The 23,670-nt window shown below is 47.2% G+C and overlaps 1 protein-coding gene across 2 annotated transcripts in view; it reads left to right on the top strand.

Moving 5' to 3' along the window:
- The first annotated feature begins 6,820 nt into the window (after positions 1-6,820).
- The window catches only part of ARHGAP31 (Rho GTPase activating protein 31), a 58,014-nt gene continuing 41,164 nt past the window's right edge, over positions 6,821-23,670 (top strand). The window contains exon 1 of one of the 2 annotated variants that reach the window (XM_054830452.1): positions 6,821-7,862. In XM_054830452.1, the coding sequence (XP_054686427.1) occupies positions 7,763-7,862 (100 nt within the window). In that variant the 5' untranslated portion in view covers positions 6,821-7,762. The remainder of the gene's footprint in view (positions 7,863-23,670) is intronic. The other variant, XM_054830439.1, reaches the window with a different exon arrangement.

Genomic DNA, 23,670 nt, shown 5'->3' on the forward strand with positions numbered 1-23,670 from the left:
TATTACACATCCTGAGAGAGGGGGCACTCGACTCTCAGGCAGAAGGAATCTCCCCACAGAACTGATTTCCCTGCTCAGTACCTTCAGCATTTGAGAGCACAGTAGAAAAACAAGTCATTTCTCCACTTAACCTAGGCACACACCTGACCGTGAAGAGGGATGTGGTGCAAGGCAGGAAGGGAAAGCCTAGAAAGGAGAGAGGATATGGTCAGCCTTGCAGAGAAGACAATAGGAGATCATTTATGCAGGCCCACCAGTGCTTTCCGTACAGGGACTTAGCTCAGCAAGTAGAAATAAGAAACAACAAATGTGCAGGAGCCTGCCACTTGCAAGAACACCTGGCCTTGCCTACCACAGCTGCTAGCACTCTACCCATCACAGCTGACAGCCCTCTTGCAGAGGTGTTTGCAACAGGGACATGTGGCATTTGCAAACTTTATTTCCTCTCTTCCCCCTTCCTGTCACCAAATTGTATTTTGCCTTGCTAGAGACAGAGAGAAGGGGTGAAGTAGCAGTCTGTCCTAGCTGGAGACCATCATCATAGCTGGCAATTCTTCACAGGAACTCTTCTTCCTTGTGGCACTAGACGTTCAGACAAAATAAAAAGAGTCTTAGTTGAAAGCTTGTGCTAAAACAAGACATAACTCTCTCATAGAAAAGATGATTCTCGCAAGTGATCAAGAGAAGACCGCAGAATAAAAGAAGTCAGGTTTTAAGTGACTTCTAAAAATAGCACGTAACAGGCTAGCTTTTATCCCTAAAATAGTGAACATCCCCCGAGCTATTTGTTGGGCTTGTTTTTTTTTAACAAATAAGATTATTACAAAACAGCCCTTATCTTCTACAGAAAGTGATCAAAATAGATTATTGCTTGAGTGAACCAGTAAACTCATTTCTTTCCTCCCTTCCAGCTTAGTCCTTATCATAAAGTTTCTTTCCCAGTCCTTAGCCTTGCATCACCATTAAAATAATGCAAGTGCAATGGACTGCTTTTATTTATGCAGTCGGGTTAACCCACAATTTCCTTTTCCCATGGCAACATGGTTAGCAGAACAGACAATAAGAGAGGGACATCTGAAGGTGGAAATACAGACAGCGAAGTGGGTGTTGGTGTCAGTGTTCTCTGAGTGGTGGTCAGCTGGGCTAATCAGAAATAATACATGTGAGGTCCTTTATAGTATACTACCAATGCTGCTGTTTGCCAGAATTGAGAGCAGGAGAGACTAAATAGATTGTCTTTTTGCGTTACAGGCCTCTGGCTCAACAGATTCCTCATTTCTGCTAGAACAGTGTCTATAGGATAAAGGGTAGGGAAAACTCCTACAAAACCAGTGGGGTGCAACTGTGGAGGAACAGATACTGAAAGTCTGCTCTCTCTGGTATTAGAGCTGCTGGACATAGTGACTAAGCAACGGGTGTCTGAAGTGATAATGTCCTCAGGATTTTCTTCCCCAATTAAGTTTTCTCAGCTCCTAGAGATCCTGTGTGTGCTTGAGAATCTGGTTATTGCTTGTGTTCATAGGCTGGTAAGACATGAGAAGCAATGGGCTTATGGTTAAGGCATTTCCCAATTTCATAGGTGCTGTTGATTTGGCTTTTTGCTTTGCTATAGAGTCACAATGTAGTTTTAAGCAAGTTGTTTAATTTCTGTAGGTCTCTTTGGTTACCTAAGCAGGGAGAAAAAAGGAGGCAAAAACACTTCCTGGTTCGGTGAGAATCCTTATTGTCATTATTTCCAGTGAGACAATGTGTTGAGGAAATCACCTCTCTCTCTACGAAATGCTGTCTTGCTTGTACTCAGCACAGGGCTGCCAGCTGCCTCCTCCATGTTATTCAAAAAGCTGCTGGCAGGATGCTCTTGAAAAGGCCTGTGTGAGTTTGGAATGGCTCCACAGTGTGAGGTTTGTGGCCTTCCTGCCTCACCAAATGGGTCATCTCATTGGTAAGATGCTTAGAGAAGGTTCAGAACATGCCTCTGAGATGAAGGAAGCTTTTGCTAGCTGTGTGGCTTGTCTGGTAGATTTTTTCTCTGAATGTTTGTTTTATAATACTATCATATATTATTGCACTATCAATAGAGTTTTACATGGGGACACATAAAGCCTTTCTATAATGGTCTTTATGTTGTTTAAAGAAAGAACAATTGGAGTCCCTAGTCAAGAATTACAGTTCCTCTGTGCTAGATGCTGTACAAACACAGGATTAAGCAACCATCGCTGTTCAAACAAGTTTGTGCTCTCAGTCATGGAAGGGAGATATGCTCATCTGTTTTTCTGTATGCAAGGCTTCTGAAATGACTGTGAACAGCGGGAGAAGGCAGTCTGTCTAAAAATGTAGTCACGTGTTTCGTAGTTGTGGTGTGTATAGTCAATAACTGAATATCATGCTATATTAGGCTACTTATGTACTTCAGACTTCACTGCATCTGGGATGATACTCAGGGAGGTAGAATGGACAGGAGTATATGTCTGCTCCTAACATGTCAGTGACTACATCTGGTCCTCTGGACGTAGATCCTTGCCCTATGCCCTAACTGGCAAAATGAGAGAAAAGTACCTTCCTGGTACAACAGATGTTCCATTTGTTCTCTTCTGGTTGCCTTCTATGACATTGCTGTGTTGACATAACATCATCATGCAGGCTCATAACTAAAGCCTTCTGGGCATAGGTCTGTTGTACCTCCTGGTTACACCGTCGTGTTGTGGGTATGCAGCCAGCAGTAAGGAGGCTCAGTAGCATGCAAGCATAAGGTGCCTCCTTCATTTGTAGCTTAAGTGCTGCGCTCTGCAAAGTAGCAAACAAAAAGCTCGCGTGGGCCAGACAGACACACAGAAGAAGGGGTGTCATGATATGGGGCAAGAGGGTTCTCTGGAAGGTGGAAAGGGAGAGAAGCTGAAGGGTAGCCCCATAGTCTGCTGTCCGACGTGTAGTTAGAGAAACAAAAGCCTCCACACCAAACTTTAGGCTTCACAATATCCTCCAGCTTTGGTCACAGGGATGGGAGTAGACAGGAAACTGGGCCGGAGAGGGGCAGGAGAGGAAAGAGAGTATGTCGAGGGGTGGGGAGGGAGGGTGAACTGGCGTGTCAGGGTCTAACAATGAACTGTCTGTGTCAGGAAAACAGTCGTACTCAGCAGGGCTATTTTTAGGGGTTCAGATCCCCCCTCCCTGGGTCTTCCACTCCCCAGCCCCCCATTCTTTTGTGCTGAGTGGCGCCTGGCAGATTGGTGGAGATTTTAAAGCCACTGATAGGAAAGAGCTCAAACACAATGAAGGAAATGCAGCAGGGAGGGGAGAGATGGGTGCCCAGAAATAGCCTGTGTGACGCCTCTGCCACGGCCCCCGGCTCTTAGAAGGGGAAGAAATACTTAAGCCTAATGGTTGAAGCTGTTCCCCAGGCTCTCTGACTGCTTCTGGGGTCACCGATACCTTGTCTGTGAGAATGGAGAGAACTGAAAAGTTATTATCTGTCCTACATTCATTCATATACAGACGCTGGCTTGCCATGTCTGCTCTCAAGCCGAAGGGTGAGGCATCGCACATTGGCAACGAAGCAGGATGGGAAGGTGCCCCACTTTCCTGCATGAACCTGCGTCCCTCTCTGACAGGGAGGCCTTTGTGACTAACTTCAAATCCTGACCTATTTTTACAGGTTCAAAGGGAAGGAATTAAAGTAAGTGTCGTGGGCCATGACTGCCTGATTTGGGCTGTGGTACTGTGGGGCAGCGGGCCATCACGCTGTTTGTACAGCGGCAGGGACTAGGAAGCAATCTATACAGAGAGATTGCTTCTGTGAGAGCTCTGCCTTGGCTTGGTGTTGCTCTTATTCTGCAGACTCACTCTTTTCTCTTTCAATTTTTTTTTTTTTTTTTTTTTGTTTAGGAGGGAGAGAAATTCCCCCTTCTTTTCCAGCTGTTTCAGCTTTGAACTCCTTTTTGCTTTTCATACTTCTGGCCCAAGCTCTTTTCCTCCCCAGCTTTGCCTGTTCTCATCTGTGAAAGCTTCACCATGAGAGACACTGGCTTAGTCCTTAGCCCTGCCGCTCACCCTAACTATTGCAGAGACCTCCTCGGTCTCCCAGGCTGCGCAAATCCAGACTTATTTTTTCCCTCTATGGAGGCAAACATCGCCCCTTTCCCTCGGTAAAATCCCCTGGGTCAGCACTGATTTCAGACTCTGATACGAAGCGCTTTATTTGTAAATCCTGCCTTGTTTGGTTCCTGCTCACCTTGCCTGACCTCCTCCTCCTCCTGGCCCTGGGCTCCCCAGGCAATCCTTCAGTGACCTCCCCTCTGTCCTCTCTCTGAACCTCGTCCTGGCACAGGGAAAGCCACCCCTGTAGCCCAGCCTGCCTGGCAAGAGCTCTCCTGGAGCTCCTTGTGCCTTCTTTCACTCGCTGTGGCACACGCCTCTTTCACCTCGCCTGCCACACCATTTCCTTCCTCCAGCTCCCTTTTCTCTCCATCGGGTACCTGGCATGGGGCAGCAGAACTGCAAACTGCAATGCCTGAGAGCGCCTCTATGAATAAAGTGGGAATCCTCCGTTTTGTTTCTAGCTCTTCTTCCCTGGATTTGTGCTGCAAATACTGTTTTTTCTTGGCAGGGGGATGGCAGTTTCTCCCCACCCCACAGTGGCACTCTGCTGGCAATGGCTGATGGTGGTTCTGCAGCCTGGCGCTGGGCAGATATCATTGACCCATAGCCTAGCTGGGATCAGGGCAGCAACAGCACAGCCCCCAGATAACCAAAATCAGATGGTAGTGCTTGATTTCTGCAGCATTCATCAGCCAGCTCCCTCCCTGGTAATGTGAGGAAGCCATATGCATGCAGGGGTCGATTTTATATATATTTTTTTTTTTTAAGCCATCCTCTATTGTAGATATCCTGTTTGGGTAGGCTTGCAAGGGAGGAGACGGGAAACTATCTAAGATGAGGGAGGGCATGGAGGCGAGGGCAGGAGTGTGGTGCAGTGGGTCATCAAGGCACCGGGGACAGGCCAGGGCAGTGGGCATATACCCTGTTAGTGATGCCATCTGACGCAGGGTCATGGAGAACATCAGCATGGGGAGTTTAAATGTTCTGTTAGGTTCATGGAGGGAGGGAGGGAGGTGTCTGCACGGAGGAGTTCAGGACTTTGAAGAAGATGGTGTGATTACTCACAGCAGTGAAGCGGATCCGGTGCTGGGGCTCTGTCCTGCGGGAGAGGGCTGGCATGTGCGGGAGGACATGCCTCCTCCCCAAGGGGCAAGGAGAGGGCTTTCTCTTCCTACAGAAGGCAGCTAGCTGTCCAGGCAGTGAGAGAACAGCCTGGCGAGACATCCAGGTCTGAGCGTCCTGTTGTCTGTCCGACCCGTTTGAAGTCTGCCCCTCGGCAGGCAGGCAGGATGTGTTGCAGCACGCGATGGGTTTGGCAGCACGCCGGTACAGGGAGGGATCCCGTGCACAACTCGACATCAAGGTGCTGTGAGAAGCCCAGAATAAATTCAAGGAAGCTTTAAGTGTTTCATGAGCACTGAGGGTCCCTGACAACAACCATCGGTCTGGTGGTGAGAGCTCAGTTTCCCCCCTTAGCCTGGGAGCGGGAGCAGGAGGCTGGGAGCCGACAGGCCAGACACCTCTCTGGCACCCTTCTGCAAATCATTTTCCCCTCAACCTGCCAGCCACCAAAGCTGTAAAACGGGGATAATGATGATAATTACGGTGATAAACTGCACAATAGAAGTTGTAATTGCTCAAGGTCCTTCACTAGGGCTCCAGGTGTTTTTTCTTGTATGTGAAATCTTAACACTCAATACCTTTGGGGGGGGGGGGGGGCGGAAAGAAGTCACCATACCAACAGTCAGAACCTGAGTGGCTTTTGGCAGCAACTGGATCACAGCTGGAGGCTTGATTTCTCTGAAAAACGGCTCTTTGTCAAACTACAGGGGTGAGGTGGTGAGTTTGCAGAGGTCTGTGGGAGGCGATGGGGTTTCTCTGCTGCGTGAGGGTGCAGAGCCCAGGGTTGAGGAGGGAGGTGCCTTAAAGGAGTCCTTTGCCCCATTTCCTGGCCAGTTTTCCTCCAAACAAAAACTACTCACTCTCTCCATCTTTGGTTTAATTTTTGGTGAAAAGCTGCAATTTCCTGTTTTTCCTTTGTTTGTTTATTTTTCACCCAGACCCATACAGTTATATTTGGAGCAAGCGGGGGCAGTGAAGCCGTAGCAGAGTTAAGTTTGCCTCCATAGGTGAAGCGTGCGGCCCACCAGCATAGCCAGTAATGTAAAGAGGTTGAGTTTCTGGGATAAAACAAGCAGAGAAAGTGCAAGTGACTGCTTTTACGAGCTGAGATACACATGTACTGAAGGTTAGACTAGAAAGGTGTTGGTGGAGGGCAGCAAGATTCAGGGTTCGAGGACAGACCTGTCCTGTTTCCCTTCTTGCTGCTACTGGGTGATTTCCGTTCCTTGTCTTTAAACCCCTTCGTTGGTCAAGGGGAGCCTTTTTTGACAGCTGACTCGAAAGTATGTGAACTTAGATGCCCGGACAGTATCTGTTTCTGTTTGCCGGGGAGCTGGGTGGAAAGGAGCTGAAGGTTTCCCTCCTCCCCCTTCTCTTTAGTTTCCCAACTTTCTTCCCCGCTTCTTGTGCTGTGAGCTCCAGCCTGCGCCTCTGGAGAGGAAGGCAAATCCTGAAGTGACAGAGTCATGTTCGAGGGCAGGAAGGTGCCTTGCGACGAAGGACTCGATGAACAGAGGCAGATATTTACTGGAGCAGCTCCTGGTCTCTCTCCTCCTCGCCGGCCCCTCCTCGGGCCTTTTCAGAGCTGAGTGTTGGTAGCGCAGGAAGCGTCTGACCGCGCCGTGGGCTGCGGCTGCGGCTCAGCTCGCAGTGATTTCCTCTCAGGCAGTCCGTTATCTGTCGACTGTCAGGACAGGCTTTCCCTCTTCCTCCCCCCCCCCCCACCCCATCCCCATCCCAGTCCCTCAACTCCTCTCCCCGCCTTCCCTCAGCCTCTCTTTTTCTCTCTCTCGCGCACACACACACACATGCACTTTACTGCCAAAAACTGTCCTCCGCCCCTCTCCTCAGCTAACTTCCTTTCAGCATTTTTTTGAGCTGGATAATCCTAGGATTTGTAAAACGGGGGAAAAGGAGAGAGCGAGCGAGCGGGAGTCAGAACAGGAAGCTGGTTTCTTATTCCTCTAACTGTCCGAAGGCAGGAGGAGGGGAAGGGGGGGAGCCAAAGAGGAGCCTTGTGCAGACTCTTCCCCGGTCCCTTTTCATTAGTCTGCTTGAACTTCCAGTCTCCTCCGAAAGCTGAGAGAAGGAAGACCAGACTGGAACGCTTTCTGCTGGAAGTGGCGACAGCGTGGCTGACAAAACCCAGAAGGTGGCCCTGGAGGGTCTCAGGACCGTGCTGAGGGAAAGACGTCCTCCCCTACCATCGCCTGCCCCCAACTTGCCAGCTCCGATGCGGGCACCCGTCCACCACCCGCTTCCCTCTGATGAGAACCCTTCCGGGCTCGGGCTATGATCGCTGCTGCTGCCGGCTGGGGAGCCTCCTCTTGCCCTGACCTTCCTCTACCACAGGAGCAGCCCAACATCTGGTGGGGATTAATGTTTACTTCTCCAGCTGGACGCTGTACAGGACCCCCGATGTTACTCCCTGGGAGCGGGACACAGGCAGTGGTCTGAGAAGAGCAAGATTTTTGTTGCCCAGCGTGAGACCGGGGGGAGGGGGGCAAGGCAGGAGGGGGGGCGAACCTCTTTTGGGACTAACCTCATGAAGAACAAGGGAGCCAAGCAGAAACTCAAGAGGAAGGGAGCCGCGAGCGCGTTCGGCTGTGACCTGACGGAGTATCTGGAGAGCTCTGGGCAGGATGGTAAATGCCTCTTTATTCTCACTCTGGTAGCGGAGGAGCAGGGCGCGTGTCCCCCCTTTTCTTACCGGTAGGACAGCAAACCGGACCTTTCCCAAGGCTGAGGGCTAGACAACCTGGAGCTGGTTTATCCCCAGGAAGTGGAGTCACTGCCCAGTTGCTCACAATGAATGAACAATCGGAAGATTGCTTTGGTGACGCGTCTGTGTGACCCTTGCATGAGTATGCATGTGGGGAAAGGACTGGGCTGGGGCTTTCGGGTTGCCTAAGTGTGGACAGAGGTGGCCAGCTGTATGTTGTGATGCCCTCTCCCATCGCCTGGCCATGGAAGGGGGTAGCAGGCTTTTAGGGAGCTAGCTTTGGAAATCAGAACTGCGCATAGCGTTGCCTCCTCCCGGACTTGGAAATCCTCCTGAAGTCAATGAGACTAGAGTGTTGCAGGGCTGTAGGGAGGAATTGGGAACGTCCCATCTGCCCCTCCAGGACTCCACTATAGTTCCCATATTGTCCTTTCACTGCTGGATGGAGACAGGATAGAGAATGTGGGGTGGGGTGGAGTAGGGATGTGTATGAGGTGTAGGGGGCAGCTGAGCTAATATTTTCACTGCCCTGCCTTATCTTTCTCTCTTCTCCTCCTCCCTCTGACCTCCATGCCCCCAGATATCGGAGGAGAATATGGTAGCTCAGACAAGAGGTAACTGCAATAAGATCAGAGTGTCCAGAGCTTGAAATGGTCAGTCCTGGATGAGAGAAGGAGCGGAGCGATTTTTCTTAAAGAGGGTCAGATGATGAGAGAAGGAGCTGAGAGTTCGGCATACAGAAAGACCTGCAGTTTAGCAAGAAGAAAAATAAATACATGCCTGTTACGATCCCTGATGTGAGCATTATGTTCCAGTTTGAATTAACTAACTTTAACCAATGTCAGGCTACTCCGAGCAAAAAAAAGCTGCTAGCAGCAATGTCAGCTTTGTACGGGGAGGGCTGTACAATCAGGTCTTTCATTTGCTGATGAGCATAGCTGATGAAGTACAGTGTGGAACTGCAGTGGCAGAGGGATGGACTACGTAAGTAGTCCTTTCCGTTGCACAGTGAAGAAAGCAGTACATATATCAGTAAGCTAAAATGTTATATATGTGCATTTATTTAGGTATCAGGGAAAACCAGTCATTCAATGTCATTGTGAGGCATCCATAACAATTACTGTATCTTTTAACTTAGACAGCCCTTAACAGCAATTGAATTGAAATAGCAAAAATAACAGACTTAATGAACTGATACCACTTTGCCAGCACAAGGTACAGATAGATAAATTCCATCTAGTGCTAACATGAGCTGCTGCAGGAGAAACAATTTACAGCTGTTTACAGGAACACTGAAAAACAACGCAGGGAAGGCAGGCACAGCCAGTATATTCAGTTGAAGCAGCCAGGGGGATTTTAAAGGCAGAAACATAGTTACTGCAGTTGAAATTAGGCCAGAACAGCAAAATTTATTACCCAAAATGCCATAGTTTTTTAAAATAGTTTTTTTGGGCACAAGAAAGGACATTGTCTCAAGTGTCATTTGTGGGATGGTTCACAGTTCCAACCTACTTATCTCTCCACGTTGAGGAGCAGTGGGGGAGAATGTGAAGTTCCTTTCCCTTTATGCAGTACTGCTATTTGCTGAATAGCACATCCCATTGCCCACTGCCGTGGGATCCAGAAATGAAAGACTCAGTTGTTATAGGTTTACTGGAAGGCTGTAGGTTAAGTTAGTTGGTACAATTCAGTTTGTCAGGACAGGAAGAGGAGAAGTGAGAGAATTAGAGATTGTTTTTATTTTTTTTTTCTTTGTTGGTATGGCTCTCAGGATCAATAGGAAAGTGACCAAGTATGCCAAAGTGACATCTTGGGAAGAAGTGAAGGTTCAGATGTCACCAGGGCATCACAAACTTGCAAACTGTTAACTATGAAACAAAATCAGAGGAGCATTTAGGGTGTGAGCGATGGTTGATTTGGGGATAGTTGAATTCTCCTGCTAAGAATTATTTCCAGTGACAAGCCAGTGCTCCTGCAAGCAGGGGCTTTGGTGGAGACATAAAGCAATAACTTTCTCTCTGCGTTAGATAGTACTACATGTTTAACTGGTGGGATGCAGGCTCTGTTTGTTCCCTGCTTGGAAGCAATGAAGATGTAAGACTGTTCATGGTATCTGCGAGTGATGAGGAGGAGGAGAGTACTTTGGCTGCTGTCCAGAAAATGGTTTGTTGTGGACCTTTATGAAAGTAGGTTTTAAAATGCACCCAAAAGGGTTAACTGGAAAAGAAGAAGAGGCTGTAGGACAGGCAGGACGCAAGATTGCTTGTGTTTTCATGCTCAAGTCTGCTTTGTGCCATCCTGCAGTGCTCCTTTGTGTAACTGGTCCTGCACACTCACACAGGCAAAGAGAAGCAGATATCTCCTTTGCTGGTGTTGGGGATTGCAAAGGGAGAACAGGGAATGGCCAAGGCTAGTGTAGACAATTCAATTTGGCTTTTTTCCCTCCGGATTAGTACATGGCCATTACAGTTAGGGGGTGCTGCACTACTTGTGTGGTGCTTTGTGGAAAAGATGCACAACTTGAGTCCCTACATGCTTGCGGTTGTTGAAGAGAAACTTGGGCTTTCTGCAAGGACCTTAGTCCCTGTGTTGTTGCCAAATTCCAGTGGAGAGAATTATATTCTGCTTAAGGTATCAGCATTTCCTCTCCTGTCATTTAACTGTTTAATAACTTGCTATGGTCCGCTCCAGAAATGGCTGCGTTTCAGTGAAGGGTGAAAAGATCCTGCTGTCTCCCTTACTAGACAGATGTACCTAAGGCTGTGTTATAAAGAGCTTTATGATAATACAATAAAAGCTGCAGCAGAACTACAAAGTATTTAAGAGCAGTGTAGATGGAAAGACTTTATCAGGTACAGTGGGTTAGCTCAGGAGACTAAAAATTGATACAAAGCCTTTAGCCCTAAGATGATTCTTCAGATCTGATCCAGGTCAGTGGTGATGGACAGATGTTGCTGTCTGGTGGCTGGTTCGAAGGTCAGATGTGTTGAATTTACTGCATTTCAAGTCAGTTCCTGTCACTACCGCATTTGACCCTTTTTGGCCTTTTCCTGCTGGCAGTCTCTACACAGAGACTGGTCATGCTCCTTATGGGGGCAGACTGCTATAAGTGCTCCCAAGCATTTAAAATCATGACTCAGGCCACAAAAAATCATGAGATAAAATAAGAATCAGTGCTGGGTTCTTTTTCTGCTTTCTGTTTTCTGAAACTTCAGTTTGCATCTGAGTTATGTTTTCAAGTCTTTCTGCTGGCGAGAGGGTGAGAAACTTGGGAAAAAATTAACTTTTCTTCCTTCCAACTAAAATTCTCAAACAATTACTTTAATAGCAGTGGATTTGAGGAAAAGCTCACATAAAAGAATGGTGGCTGGCAATACCAATGAGTAAAAGTTGTCTGATTTAACATAGTCCCTCTTCTGTCACTGCCAGCACTGAATCCACACATGGAGGCAAGTGATCTTTTGGAGTGTCAGAGCTTCACTAGAAAGCAGTGTCAGGCTTTGGGCATGGATAGGCACCCACGCAAGAGGAAGCTAATTTCCTCTACTAAAACATTTTCCTATGTCAAACTTTAGTAAAGTGTTGTACGGGTGCAATGGAGCTAACAGATATTAGCCCTGAAGGATTAACATCAGAGACATATTTTGGCCTCTCAATAACCAGCCTGGTTTCCAGAGGAGAAAAGCTGATAGTGTCTCTACTGAAGTCAATGGGAGCTGCACACCAGGCCCCCAGTTCCTGTAATAACAACAGTATAATTTTCTAGTGACGGTTGGGCCAGCAGAGAAGGCAAGACTCAAGGTTGTACACAGACCTTAGTTGGAGCAGGACAGTCTGAACCACCTAAGAAAGCAGTCACAAAGAGTAGTCTTGCTTCTGGTTAATATCACAGAAGTGTTGTAAGAGGGGGCTGAAAAAGTCAAAGCTGTTACAGTGAGAGGGACTAAGTCAAAATGGAGTTTAATATTCTCAGTACTTCTAACTATGGGAGATTCAGACTGGGATTTCAGGTACACAACCAGGTACAGCTTCCATTTTTTAAAATGGAAATATACACAGCATCTATAAAAATTTGAATGTACTGGTAAAAGATAATCCGGTCTTTTGCGTGGGAACCACTACTGATTTGGACCTACCTTTGCTCCATTTGCTTAGAGCCAGGTAGGACTTGGAGAAAGGCTGAATCGTTTCCTTCATTTTTAGTATGATGGTGTCTAGATGTTGGGATAGGAGGTGCTACCAGGACTGCAAAAAACCAAATCTCAGATTAGATGCCTTGTTCTCAGGGTGCAGGTCGGCTCTGTGCATCCTAGCTTCCCCTATTTGCTGCAGAGTTAATTCTGCTGTTGCTGTACCCCTCTGTGGTTTCTTGCACATCTGTTTCCTGCCTGATGTTGTCTGGTTGGGATGCAATGAGATCAGCTTTTCCCCTTAACCCCCTCCCACACTCCCCACAGCTCTCTCAACGCTTCTCATCCTGAGCCTGTGGCACCCAAAGCACTTTCCATCTCTTTTCCTAATGCTGCTCATTGGCGTTGTTTGTTATTTGCTGTAGAAACAGAGCTACTTCATTTGAGGAGCTCTGAAGCCACCAAACCCCTCGTGCTCTCCACGTGAGGCTCCTTCTTGCCACGGCAGAGAGCATGGCCGGCCAGCAGTGCTGCCTGAGGCCGGGGAGGGAAAGGGAGCTGTTGTCTGCAAATGGAGCACAGGGAGACGGGTGAGGAAACCCTTACAAGCCCCTGGATTGTAATATGGGGAAGGAGACAACAATATGGGTAGCCCACATGGTATTCTTCTACGCTGTGTGGCTGTGCAATGACTGCTTCTGCCTTGTCACAATTGCATTGGAATGAGAGGCTAAGGAAAGTTTTCATTTAGTGTTAGCGGTCTCATAAAAACATAAGACCTCTGGCTTGCAGTGACTCCCCAAGCAGGATCTTAACCACTTTTGAGAGCAGGTCAAGACTTTACTATAAGTAGTACTGTGAGATAGGAAAGTATTTCTGAGGGAAAACAGTAATTCAGTGGCAATATGCTTTGTACAAAGGAAAGGTGGCCTTGGGTACTCTTTGGCTGTTTTGGTACAGTCCCTTAGCACGCTACCTTCTGCCTGATTTTGATGCTATGATGTGTTGCATTGTGAAGCTGCCTTGTCTGTGCTCAGAGGGATGAGGAGATCTGTCACTCAGGAAGAAAGTAGTTTGTTTTGAGAACAGGCTCCCCTAGGAGCCAATCGTTAAACCTGCTACCCAGATGTGAAGCAGCTTTTCTGGGTCGCGTAGCTTTCCTTCCTCACACTTGCATGTGCAGCTGCATGTGTTTGTGGGATAAGAGCATGCACGGATGTGCGCGAGGGTGCATGCAAGTCCGGAGCACATGTAGGTGTGTACCACACAAAGACGCACTTGCATCCACTTAGTATTTTTTTTTTAATCTGCTTTTCCTGTGTTGATGTTTTGAAGTGAATGCATGCACCATAGGTGCTTTTGGTTAGCGATGCATGCAGGAAGTCCTGGGAAAACTGCTGAAGGATCATTAATGGCAATGAGGAAAAAGATGAGGCCTTTTTTTTTTTTTTTAAATCCCCCTGGAAAAATTAAAATACCACAAGATCATCTAATCTGCTGCAGAAGAATGAAAAGCTGCATTCATCCTGCTCTCAAAATTAGAAAGTGTGGCACTGGGGATTTCTGTCTCAAGAACTGATAGTGCTGAAAAGAAACCTTTTTCTCTCTTTGTGGCCAGGTTGCTTTCAATCCAGATCTCTTCCCTGATCTACCTCACCCTGAGGCTATGCAAACACTTGTCTTCCTGCAACGAAGGAAGTAGAGAAGGGGACTAGAACAACCTCTTCGGCTGGCTTGAAATGCATTAGTCCTCTTTTTTTATCTTATGTGCTGCTGCAATCTGCTCTACATTTTCACATTGCTGATGTGCTAAGCAGCCCCATGACCTGCTCTGTAGGATCTATCCCTGGCTGTAGTCATGCAGCTTGTGTGGATACTTAACCTGCATCCCCTCATCTTTGTGAAAGGAGCAAAAGGGACAGTTGGACTCCGAAGTTTTGGGGCAAAAGAGGGACTGTATTATTGTACAGTGGAGGAGAGCTGTGGCAGTGCAGCCCTGAGGGCCGAGTACATGAATTGGCAGGTGGAGTAGCTGCACCAGGCTTGGGGGGAAAACAGATCCTTGGCCTTTCAGAGTCTGGCAAGGCATGTCCAGTGGACAGGAGAGTGACAAACTCTGCTGACAAAAGGGATAGTGTGGGGGAAATTATTAATAACATAAAGGTTGCTTTTCCTCCACCCGCTCTTATAAGTGGAGCATCACGTTATGAGTCCCAGATATCAGCCTCTATGGCAACAAAGTGAGAGCAACAAGACACCGGGAACAACGGGAGCAGAAGCCATCTGTCTGCTTCTGTTACTCCTGTGTTCCTCCTTGTTTTGGATGATGTTTGTGTTACTTCCTCAATCTGTTTCTGGTTCCTGGGAGCTGGATTTTTGTGTCTCTGTGGAACAGTGTTACTGCAGTTAAACATTCGTGTTGTGAGCTCAGCCCCTTGTTCTATATTGACTTTCCATTGCTAGTGCTGTGTGATTAGCAGAGACCTCTTCCATTGCTGCCTCCTGCTTTACATTTCCCTTACCAAGCACTGCAGGAGGCACGCGTGTCGTTTGCATGCACTAAGCCCTGCTTTGATCTTGCCTTCTCCCATCCCCTGCGAACAGCGTGAATCACATGTCTTGCCTGCACATGCTAGATTAGAAAACATATCTTGATTTAGCAAATGTTTTCTCTTTGTTGGTAACAGCTGATTTCATTTGGACTTGGGAAAACAAGGAGTAGGGACTTCATGCTTGTGGTATCACAGCTCACAAAGGTTCAAGGAAAGAACTGCAGTGGATGAACTGCTGCAACTGCACAGGGTGATTGTACAGCATAGACTGATGTAGACATGATGAACAATTAGTCTGGGACATCCCCAAGAATCTGCAGTGCTTGGATCTGAAGTTTTGGTGTAGGCCTGGTTCTAGTTTGGAGAGCTCATGACACAAACAAAATACTAGAAAGCTTGCAACTGTAACTCGGTCTTTGCATGTATGACACAATTCTACAGCAGCAACGTTTGCTGGCAGTCAGGCTTGTGCCAAAGATTTATGTTCCAGTGTTTCTCCTTTAACGGTAACATGGGAAATGAAAACAGCCTATTAGTAAGGGTATACCCAGTCCTGCTCCAAGGGGCCTGGGGTGGGGTGGCTGTCAGACTCAGTGCCCATATCACTGCTTCGACTGGATCTCTGATCCGCACCGGATGCAGGTTCCTGAGTGTGAAATGCAAATGGAAGGTGATTAAAGGATGGAGAGCTACCAGCATCTGCCTCCAGTTCTGAACCACCAATGGGGTGCCCAATGCACTTAGAGCTTTGACACGGAAACCTACAGATACCTTATTACAATACATAGGCTACTAATTGGCTCCACAGCTGGTTGTTTTAGGGGCAACTAGTGTTGCTAGTTGCCTACTAGTCTCTACTTTCCATACATTCCCAGAGCCTCAAGCCCCAGCTGTCCTTTGTTTGTATGCCAGAACCTTCAGCTTCTCTGCTGATAACTTCAGTGAATGTGTTTTGCATTGTCAACAAAAAAGGAAAAAAATCTGCAGCATGTTTACAATGGACACAGACAGAGAACAGTGTAACGTAAATTGAATTTAGTGTTAAATTAAATAACATGGGGCAACTGTGCTGACTGTATTATTAACTTTCATACTTAATGCAATATGTAGCCCTCTGTTTTCTATATTTATCTGAAACCACAAGCAGACTTTCTGGTCTTCTGCCCCAGTGTGACTGCAGATATGAAAATACTTACCATGGGCTTGAGACCTAGCTTGTTGTCAAACGTCTAGGCCCTTGCATATAATGAAGTTATAGACACCAATACTAAACTTCACCCTCACTCAAGTGCCAAATCAATGCTGTCAGTGCGTGTGAGAGCAAAGAGTTTAGTCTCTAACGCTACAAGTCTTGGCACACCTCACTTAAGCGGCAGGGAAGTCCCAGTCCTCTTCTGTCTCACCCCCCTGCCTTGAACATGACGCTGCAGCTGGATTAGATTCCCCTTCTTCAGCCCAGTGGAGGCACTTCTGATCTTAACAGTGCACTAAAAGGGATAAAGCAAACCCCATGCTTTTTGCATTTGGCTTCAGCTCCTGTGCCTCAGTTGCTGTCCTCCCTTTTGGGAGCCTGGTCTAGGTTCAAACCAGCCTACCTCCATCCTAGTGCAAGCAGCTGATGCTGTGTGTGACAGCCCCAGTTCCAAGCAATGGTGGGTGGACTGGATGGCCACTTGGACTTAGGTAATTTAATGTGCATATGGGAAAAGTTACATTGACAACAGCCAAAAATGTGACAGAATCACAGAATTATTGATATGAGCAAGGACCTCTTGAGATTATCTAGACCAGCTCCCTGCTCAAGCAAGGTCAGCTAGAGCTGGTTGCCCAGGACTGTGTCCAGCTGAGTTTTGAATATCTCCACAGATGGAGACTCCACAACCTCTCTGGGCAACCTGATTCAGCCTTTGACGACTGTCACCATAAAAAAATGTTGTGTTCAGATGGAATCTCATTTTTTTTAATTCGTGCCTCTTGTCTTGTCAACGGGCACCACTGAGAAGATCCTGGTTCCCTTTTCTTCATTCCTTCCCATCAGGTATTTGTACACATTGATAAGATCCCTTGTGTTCTTTCTTTTATCCAGGCTGAACAGTCCCAGCTCTCCCAGCCCCTCCTCATATGGGAGGTGCTCCAGTCCCTTAATCATCGTGGCCCTGAGCTGGGCTCGCTCCAGTCAGTCTGTGTCATTCTTGTACTGGGGAGCTGGACACAGGACTCCAGGAGTGGGCTCACCAGTGATGAGCAGAGGCGAAGGATCACATCACTTGACCTGCTGGCAACACTCTTCCTAATTCTTCTCATGTTCCTAGTAATTCATACAGTTTCTATCAGAAATTGGCCTTGGTCTCCCAGGCTAGGCTGGCAATGTCAGTCAATAACTAACATGCAACTGGGACAGTGTTAAGGATCCTTTCTGCCCTGGTTAATGCTGAAAATGAATTGTCTTTTCATAAAGGGCCGCTGTTCTTTAATGATTTCTGCAGTCTTGCAGCTGGCCAGCTCAAACAAATTAATGCATGCTTTATATAATATGCTGATATGCTGCATCTGATGAAAGCTTTGCAGAGCCTTGGCTTAATAGAAAGCCTACAAATCATGCAGTGAAGCAGCACACCTTTCTCAGGTGGTGGTTGTACAGCCCCCACAAAGGCACCGTGCACCGCACTGGGGGCTTGTGGCCGGAATTCTTCCTTTCGCGTTCCCTGCGTTACATGCCCTTCTCCAGCACGGGGACTGGGCAAGGGGAGGGGAAGTGTGCATCCCTGTGCAGGATTCTCAGCTGTGGCTGCTGCTCTCAGAAATGTGCCCTGAGCAGCTGAGCTGGGTTCATAGCCATTTATCTCCAGCTCCTCTCTCTGCCCTCTTCTACACTCAAGGCTCAGCTAACTAAATGCCTTTGGAAATGCTATTATCTCCTGTGCTCTCTGGGGCCAGGAGCAGTTTGAAGATTTATCATCTGGAATAGGAGGCTTTGTTTAGTTCTGTAAAGCACAGAACTGTTAAAGAAAGAACAAAAACAAACCCCCAAACCAAATGCAAAGCTCTATTTACATTTCATGTCTTTCCTTTGCGTTCTCTCATCTGGGAACGTGTGGGCATTTGGTTTTGTAATGTGATTAAATGCTGTCACATGGTGAAATGTTTAGAGGAGATATACCTGCATCTCTAAAATAGGGATTGAACATCCAAAGGGCCAGGAGACATACGCAGTGTTAGACAGGAGAACAGTTCAGATTCTCCAGTACAAACTTATTTTAAATGATACCAGTATGGTTTTCACCAAACACAGCAGCATTAGTACTGCATTTTTTTCTGAAAGGTGCTGACATGCTTGCGAACTTCTCTACATGTGGGATGCAGGGCTGAGAATCCAGGCTAGATCTGTGCCTGATCTTACTGTCTGTATTCACTGGCTCATCAAAAAATGCTGATTTAGCAAACCCAGAACACTGGGAGAAAAGGGAGGGGTTTGTTTATTTGGATCTGAATATTTCAGCTGGGATATTTTTGATACTGTAAGTATTCTGTGTTTGCCATCTCTAGCAGCGAATGTGACTGTCAGTCCTGTTGCATACAGGCAGCTTGGCAGCACAACAGGGGCAATCAGCCTGTGGAAAACCCTTTGCTCCATGTGCAACTAGTGCTTGTTTTTCTATTCATCTCTCATTATGGTGCTGCTGGTAGCGATGGCAGTCACACCTCAGGAGGTTCAGAGGTGTGATCAGGCAGGGTGAGCCTCCTTCTGGATCCCTTGCGTCTGTGCTGCAATTTGTGTGAAATAAATAAGCTGTCAGCGGGACTGAATTGTTTTCTTTCCTTATGCAAAATCAGAGAGGGGAACAGCTTCACCATTTTGCTCTTTCTCTTTTTATCTTCCTAGCGTGCTCCGCTTGATATTGCATTTTCCTTACCCTTGCTCTGGTCAGGTAGTTTCAGATACATGAGAGACTAAATGAGAACAAACTCTCTTGTGAGATTTATTGCATCTTCTGCTTCTAATCAAGCCAGAAAAATAGAGCAACAGACTTCCTTCTATAATCCTGTTCTCTCCCTTCCAGTCCCGGCTGGAAACCAGAAGTACAACAAGGTAGAGGAATGCAGAAAAAAAAGTTAAAACAAATGTCCTGGAACCTCTAAAAGGAGCGTGGGGTTTGGCCTGAGGTGATGGCTCAGGGTTACAGAAGGGGCATGGGGGATTCTCCCTTCTCTCAACTGTTTTCAGTTCCCCTTACTTAGTTGGGTGTTTTGGTTTTTTTTCCCCCTGCTCTCTTTCAATAACTTTATTGCCAGGATGGCAGTATGCACATGTTGCCAAAGTCAATATATCAAGCGTCACCGCCTAAGGCGGGCTTAAGAGCAGTAAATGGGAAGAGCTGGTTTTGATCTATTGAGTCCATTATTCTTCCTTCCTGGCTCAATAGCAAGCGCCAGTCACATACTGATGCCCAAGGTTTGCTGTGTAAAGCCACAAATGCGGTCTAAGTCAGGAAATCCAGCTCTGCATCCCAGTAGCTTTGATTTGGGGTCCCCCTCTAGACATCCTCCTGCAGCCCCATCCCAAGATCAGCCAGGCACAGGTGACCCGTCCTGGGGGTGGCAGGCAGAGCGCAGCAGTGGAGGCAGCCCCCCGCCCCCAGCACTGCTCATAAATGTGCTTCAGAGGCAGGGAAGGAACCAATGTAATAAATGCAAAGAAGGGCTAGGAGTCCTAATTAGTCCTCATTTCTAGCCTGCTAAAATACCCATCTGTCACTCCGCTGCAATAATGAGATTTGAGAAGATTAACTGGATACTACTTAGGCTCCTAAACATGGCAGCTCAATAAGCGTGCTGCTGTTCAGCCTTAAGCCACGCTCACAGCAATTACACCCTAAGCAGGTTTATGTCTGGTTAGCGCTTGCATGGGAGTTGCTCAAAAAAAGCTGCTGCAGGAATGGGGTGGGTGATTCAGAAGATGGCAAGCACATTATCAGTTCAGTCAAGTTGCTGCCTTGGCATCGTTTAGGGTAATGTTGCCACTTGAACGCAGTGCAAAACAAGGGCCCCAATCCTTTAAAAAAGTTCTGGTTTATCTTTTGTATCTAGGGGATAGGGACTTTTTTACGTATGTACATGCTGTGCTGTGTCTTCCCCTTTCCAGAAACAATTTCAGCTGGAGCCATGGTTTGTTTTTTTTTTTAACTCAGTGTCCTAAACTGTCACGTAGTGTTGCTCTGCCCAGCTCAACAGCTGCCACCTCTCAGCCTAGAGGTGGGTGGAGTAAGTCTTGTTTTTGCAGTTTGTGAAATATTTCAGGATGTAAGGCGCTCGTTAAATTATTGATAGCTCTTGGGCATTAAAGACGGACGTGAACCGCAGCTCTGGATCCTAAGGGCTTTGGAGGCTTATCCCTGCCATAGTAATGGTTCCCTACTTTGGATTTTTCATGCATCTCTTACTATAGATTTGAACTCACTGCAGGATGGTGGAAGGATTTAGCAGATGGACAAAGGGTGACAGCAAGGCTTTTCTTTGTGACATTATATACCTATGAAGCAATTTTAAGTGAGCATTGGTAGAAAAAGAGGAAAGAGACATGCGTGTGGTTTTTTTTGGGAGAATAGGAAAAATCAGAAAAATGTGTTCCTGCCTCTTGACAGAGAATGTTTGCAGGATATGAAAAGATTTTGCATAGCTGTGATTCAGGGGACAGTGCAGGTGCACCTGACATCCATTCTTGTGCTTAAGGAAAGATATTTTAGCTTGTAAAGTGCCTTATTTCTACCCCTTTCCCCACTTCTGCCTCCTTGCAAAGAGGGTGATAGCAATAGCGCTACTTGCTTTACCTCATGGTGATGCTGCATGGAGGCTGGGACATTCCGTGCTGTCCTGTCTCTGCAGTGCTTTCAGCTCTTTGGTTGGGCTGCGGTGCTGAAAGCGGGACCTCGACCGATGCGGGACAAGGGAGAGTAGGCAGCAAGCGTGGCATCGCGCACTGCTGAGATCTCCGGGTGGCTTTGGGGGCTGCTCCCAAGTGCACAGGGAACTGGCTGCAAACCTGGGTATGGCAGGAGAATCCTCTCCCGTAGTTGACGAGGGCTCCCATGTTAGGGTTCAAATGGGAAGCTTCTTCCTTCCCCACCCATTCTCCCCTCCCTGCATCGGGCTGTTGTGGTTTCACATAAACCTCCTGTTTATTATGGGGGAGACGAAGGGGTGAGGGCCATCTCTGACCCTCTCCTTCCCTTGGCAGTTTGCATGTTAATTAGCTTATCCCTACGAGACAAGCCCGCAGCCCGACAGAGCGGCGATTCAGTGGCCGAACAATGTCTGATTATCCCAGCCTGGGGAGCAAGAGGCCGGCCCCCAGCACGTGGGCTCCGTGTCCCTGGCCAGATGGCTCCTCGAACTCACTTGGCTGGGCCAGTAACGCTGCTTGGGGAATTTGACACATGTCAGCGGTTTTGGCTGAGTCCTTTTGTGAGCTACTAGCAGCACAGTTGTCTGGAATATTGGGAAGAGCTCCACGTGTGCCCTGGGCAGTGCCATCCGCTCCACACCCCATGCCAAGGCAGTACCGGTGGCTAAAAGGGAGCATGGATGTTCACATGTGAAATGAAATTTTGCACCCTCAGCTTGGCTTCCTTTATCCTGCATCTGGTTTGGTGACCTGGCAAAGATGTAAGCAGCTTAAAAGCACACCTTTTGCTTTTCTCTTTACATTGTGGTGTTTGTAAGCAAATGAAGGCTATGTTGCTCAGATTGGAGTTTGAATTACGTAGAGCAAAGGAGGTGGTTGGAGTCACACCGGTGGCATGCCACAGGCTATGGCAAGCTCTGCTCTTGCTGCTGCTTGACTCGGTGAGAGACCTTAGGCCACTCTTTCTTTTTCCACATCCTACTCCCCTCAGTGGTTAAATGATGCTGCTATCGTCTTCTTTTTGGTGCAAAGTTCTCAGTATTATTATTTTTTAAATTATTGTTATTCTTAAATGGGAAGGGTCTCAGCTGTTTTCATCACCCAGTACTGAAAAGTGAGCTCTTGTGGCTGTGGGGAGTGCCACACTGGATGACGCTGAGGGTGGAAAAGGATGGCGCTTGCTCAGCTTGCCTCTTTCAGGCCAAGGGCCTCAGAGGGAGGCATGAGGAACACCAGGATGGCATTACATACCTAGAGAGGAAGGTTGCTAGTGCTTCCTCCTGAGTTAGCAAGGCCTCTGCCCTGATACGTGACGTTTTAGCTTTGAAGAGAACATGACAGCCATTTACGACCTAACCCCTGGGTCTAGGAAATGGAAAAACAATGCAGCATCTATCTGAAATAGCAGAAGAGATTACCCTAAACTGGAATTTGGCCAGGATGCTGTCTTTAGTTCTGCTAATCTTGCAAAAACAAAACAAAACAAAAAGTGCTGCAAAGACTTTCTGCAAGACTGCAATCTTCATTTTATAGTCTCTGATTTAGAAAGGAGAATATGCAATAACACAGCTTTTTCTTTGCACACCCTGGGACATGGTTCATTACTGGCTCATGGGAAAGACTGTCCCTTACAAGTCAGCGGCAGCAATTTCAATTGATTCTGGTTTTGGAACCAGGCCCAACCTTAGGTTATTGATAGAAGCTAATGATCACGCATCCAAAGAAACAGCTGGGAGGAAAGAAGTGTGGCAGAGAAATGAAAAAGGAGACTGGAAGGAACGAATGGGGAAAGGGAATAAGGGCAAAGGTGTAGTGGAGAAAGCATGTGAGGAAATTCCAATATACTTGAAGGCGAAGGTTGGAAAAACTAGTCTGAGAGCAAAACTGACTGTATTGGAACTGTAGACTGCCAATGAATGGTAGTAGAGAGAGGGCTGTAAGTGGGAGCAAAATTCAAAATCCTGGCAGCTGTGGTAGTAGGGTTAGAGCAGATGAAGAGATGCTTTTCTGGGTACAGACAAGCAGAGGATAGACAGCAATAGTGTTCATCAGAAACAGTGGAGAGGAAAGGAAGATGCTCACAGTGCCAACACAACTCTTGTTATCCAAATCTCCTCTTCCAGATTCTTACCCAAAACTGAGCCAGGGCAAGAGGTGAGGGAATTATTTCTGGCTCCTTTCAGCCCTTGAAACAAGTTTGGTTTTGGAAAGTGCAAGGAGATGCCATTGACTTACTGCATTGCAAGTGATGCATTTTTTCATCAGCTAACTACATTTTTCCATTCCCCCCCTTTGGTGCCTAACTGATGTTAAAATGAGCTTCAGTCTCTGATCAGTTCCGGAGTCTATGGGTGTGAGCAAGAGCAGCTTTATCTCGCTTTGATAAGCTTTCAATACTTAATGTTTAAATGTGCTCAGCTTCGTTGCCTGCTGAGGGCATGCAGTGCCTCAGCTTCCTTTGCTTTGGAAGCCTGTGCTATGAATCAAAACTTCTCTGAGTTTACAGGCTCCAATAAGTTCCTGCTTTTCGATCATGCAGTTCATCCCCCTTTGAGACAGACTTGTGCAAGGAGATGAACTTAGCCTGGTGGTTTTTTTCCTCTCAAACCCATCAGCCAGGTATTAACATCAGGATATAGGTCTTGGCCCACAGTGTATGGCTCAGCTGTGTTGGCTGCAGAGAACTGCAAAGGTAAAGAGATGATTGACTTATACAGAAGTACTGTAGCTATCAAAATGTAAGGAAGTTTGATTAAGTATGATCTCAACACCCTTTTCCTGCAACACCCCTTCTTGTGTTTGCAATGTGTTTGTTAGTGTCTCAAAGCCCTTAGTACAGCAAGATCCAGGAGTCAGACAAAAGAAACAGCCCAGAAACCCAACTCCTTGGCATTTGCCTTTGAAGAAACGTAGTGCATTAAAGGATTTTTTTCGTTGCTTCCTCTTTCCTTGCTTCCCCCAATCTTTGTTATTCCCAGCAATGACCATATTTACTTATTTGCCTCTTCCCAAACCACTGGACAGACAGGGGCTTCATCAGGGAGCAGTTTAGTAGGACTGCTGGAGTGGGCAAAAACAATGGGGCTTTAATCAGGGTGCCTCCAGCAGCCGCTGCTGGCCAGAGGTTTCTCTGAATTCCCAACATGG

The sequence above is a fragment of the Grus americana genome, chromosome 1 (assembly GCF_028858705.1).
Source record: "Grus americana isolate bGruAme1 chromosome 1, bGruAme1.mat, whole genome shotgun sequence".
Lineage (NCBI taxonomy): Eukaryota > Metazoa > Chordata > Aves > Gruiformes > Gruidae > Grus > Grus americana.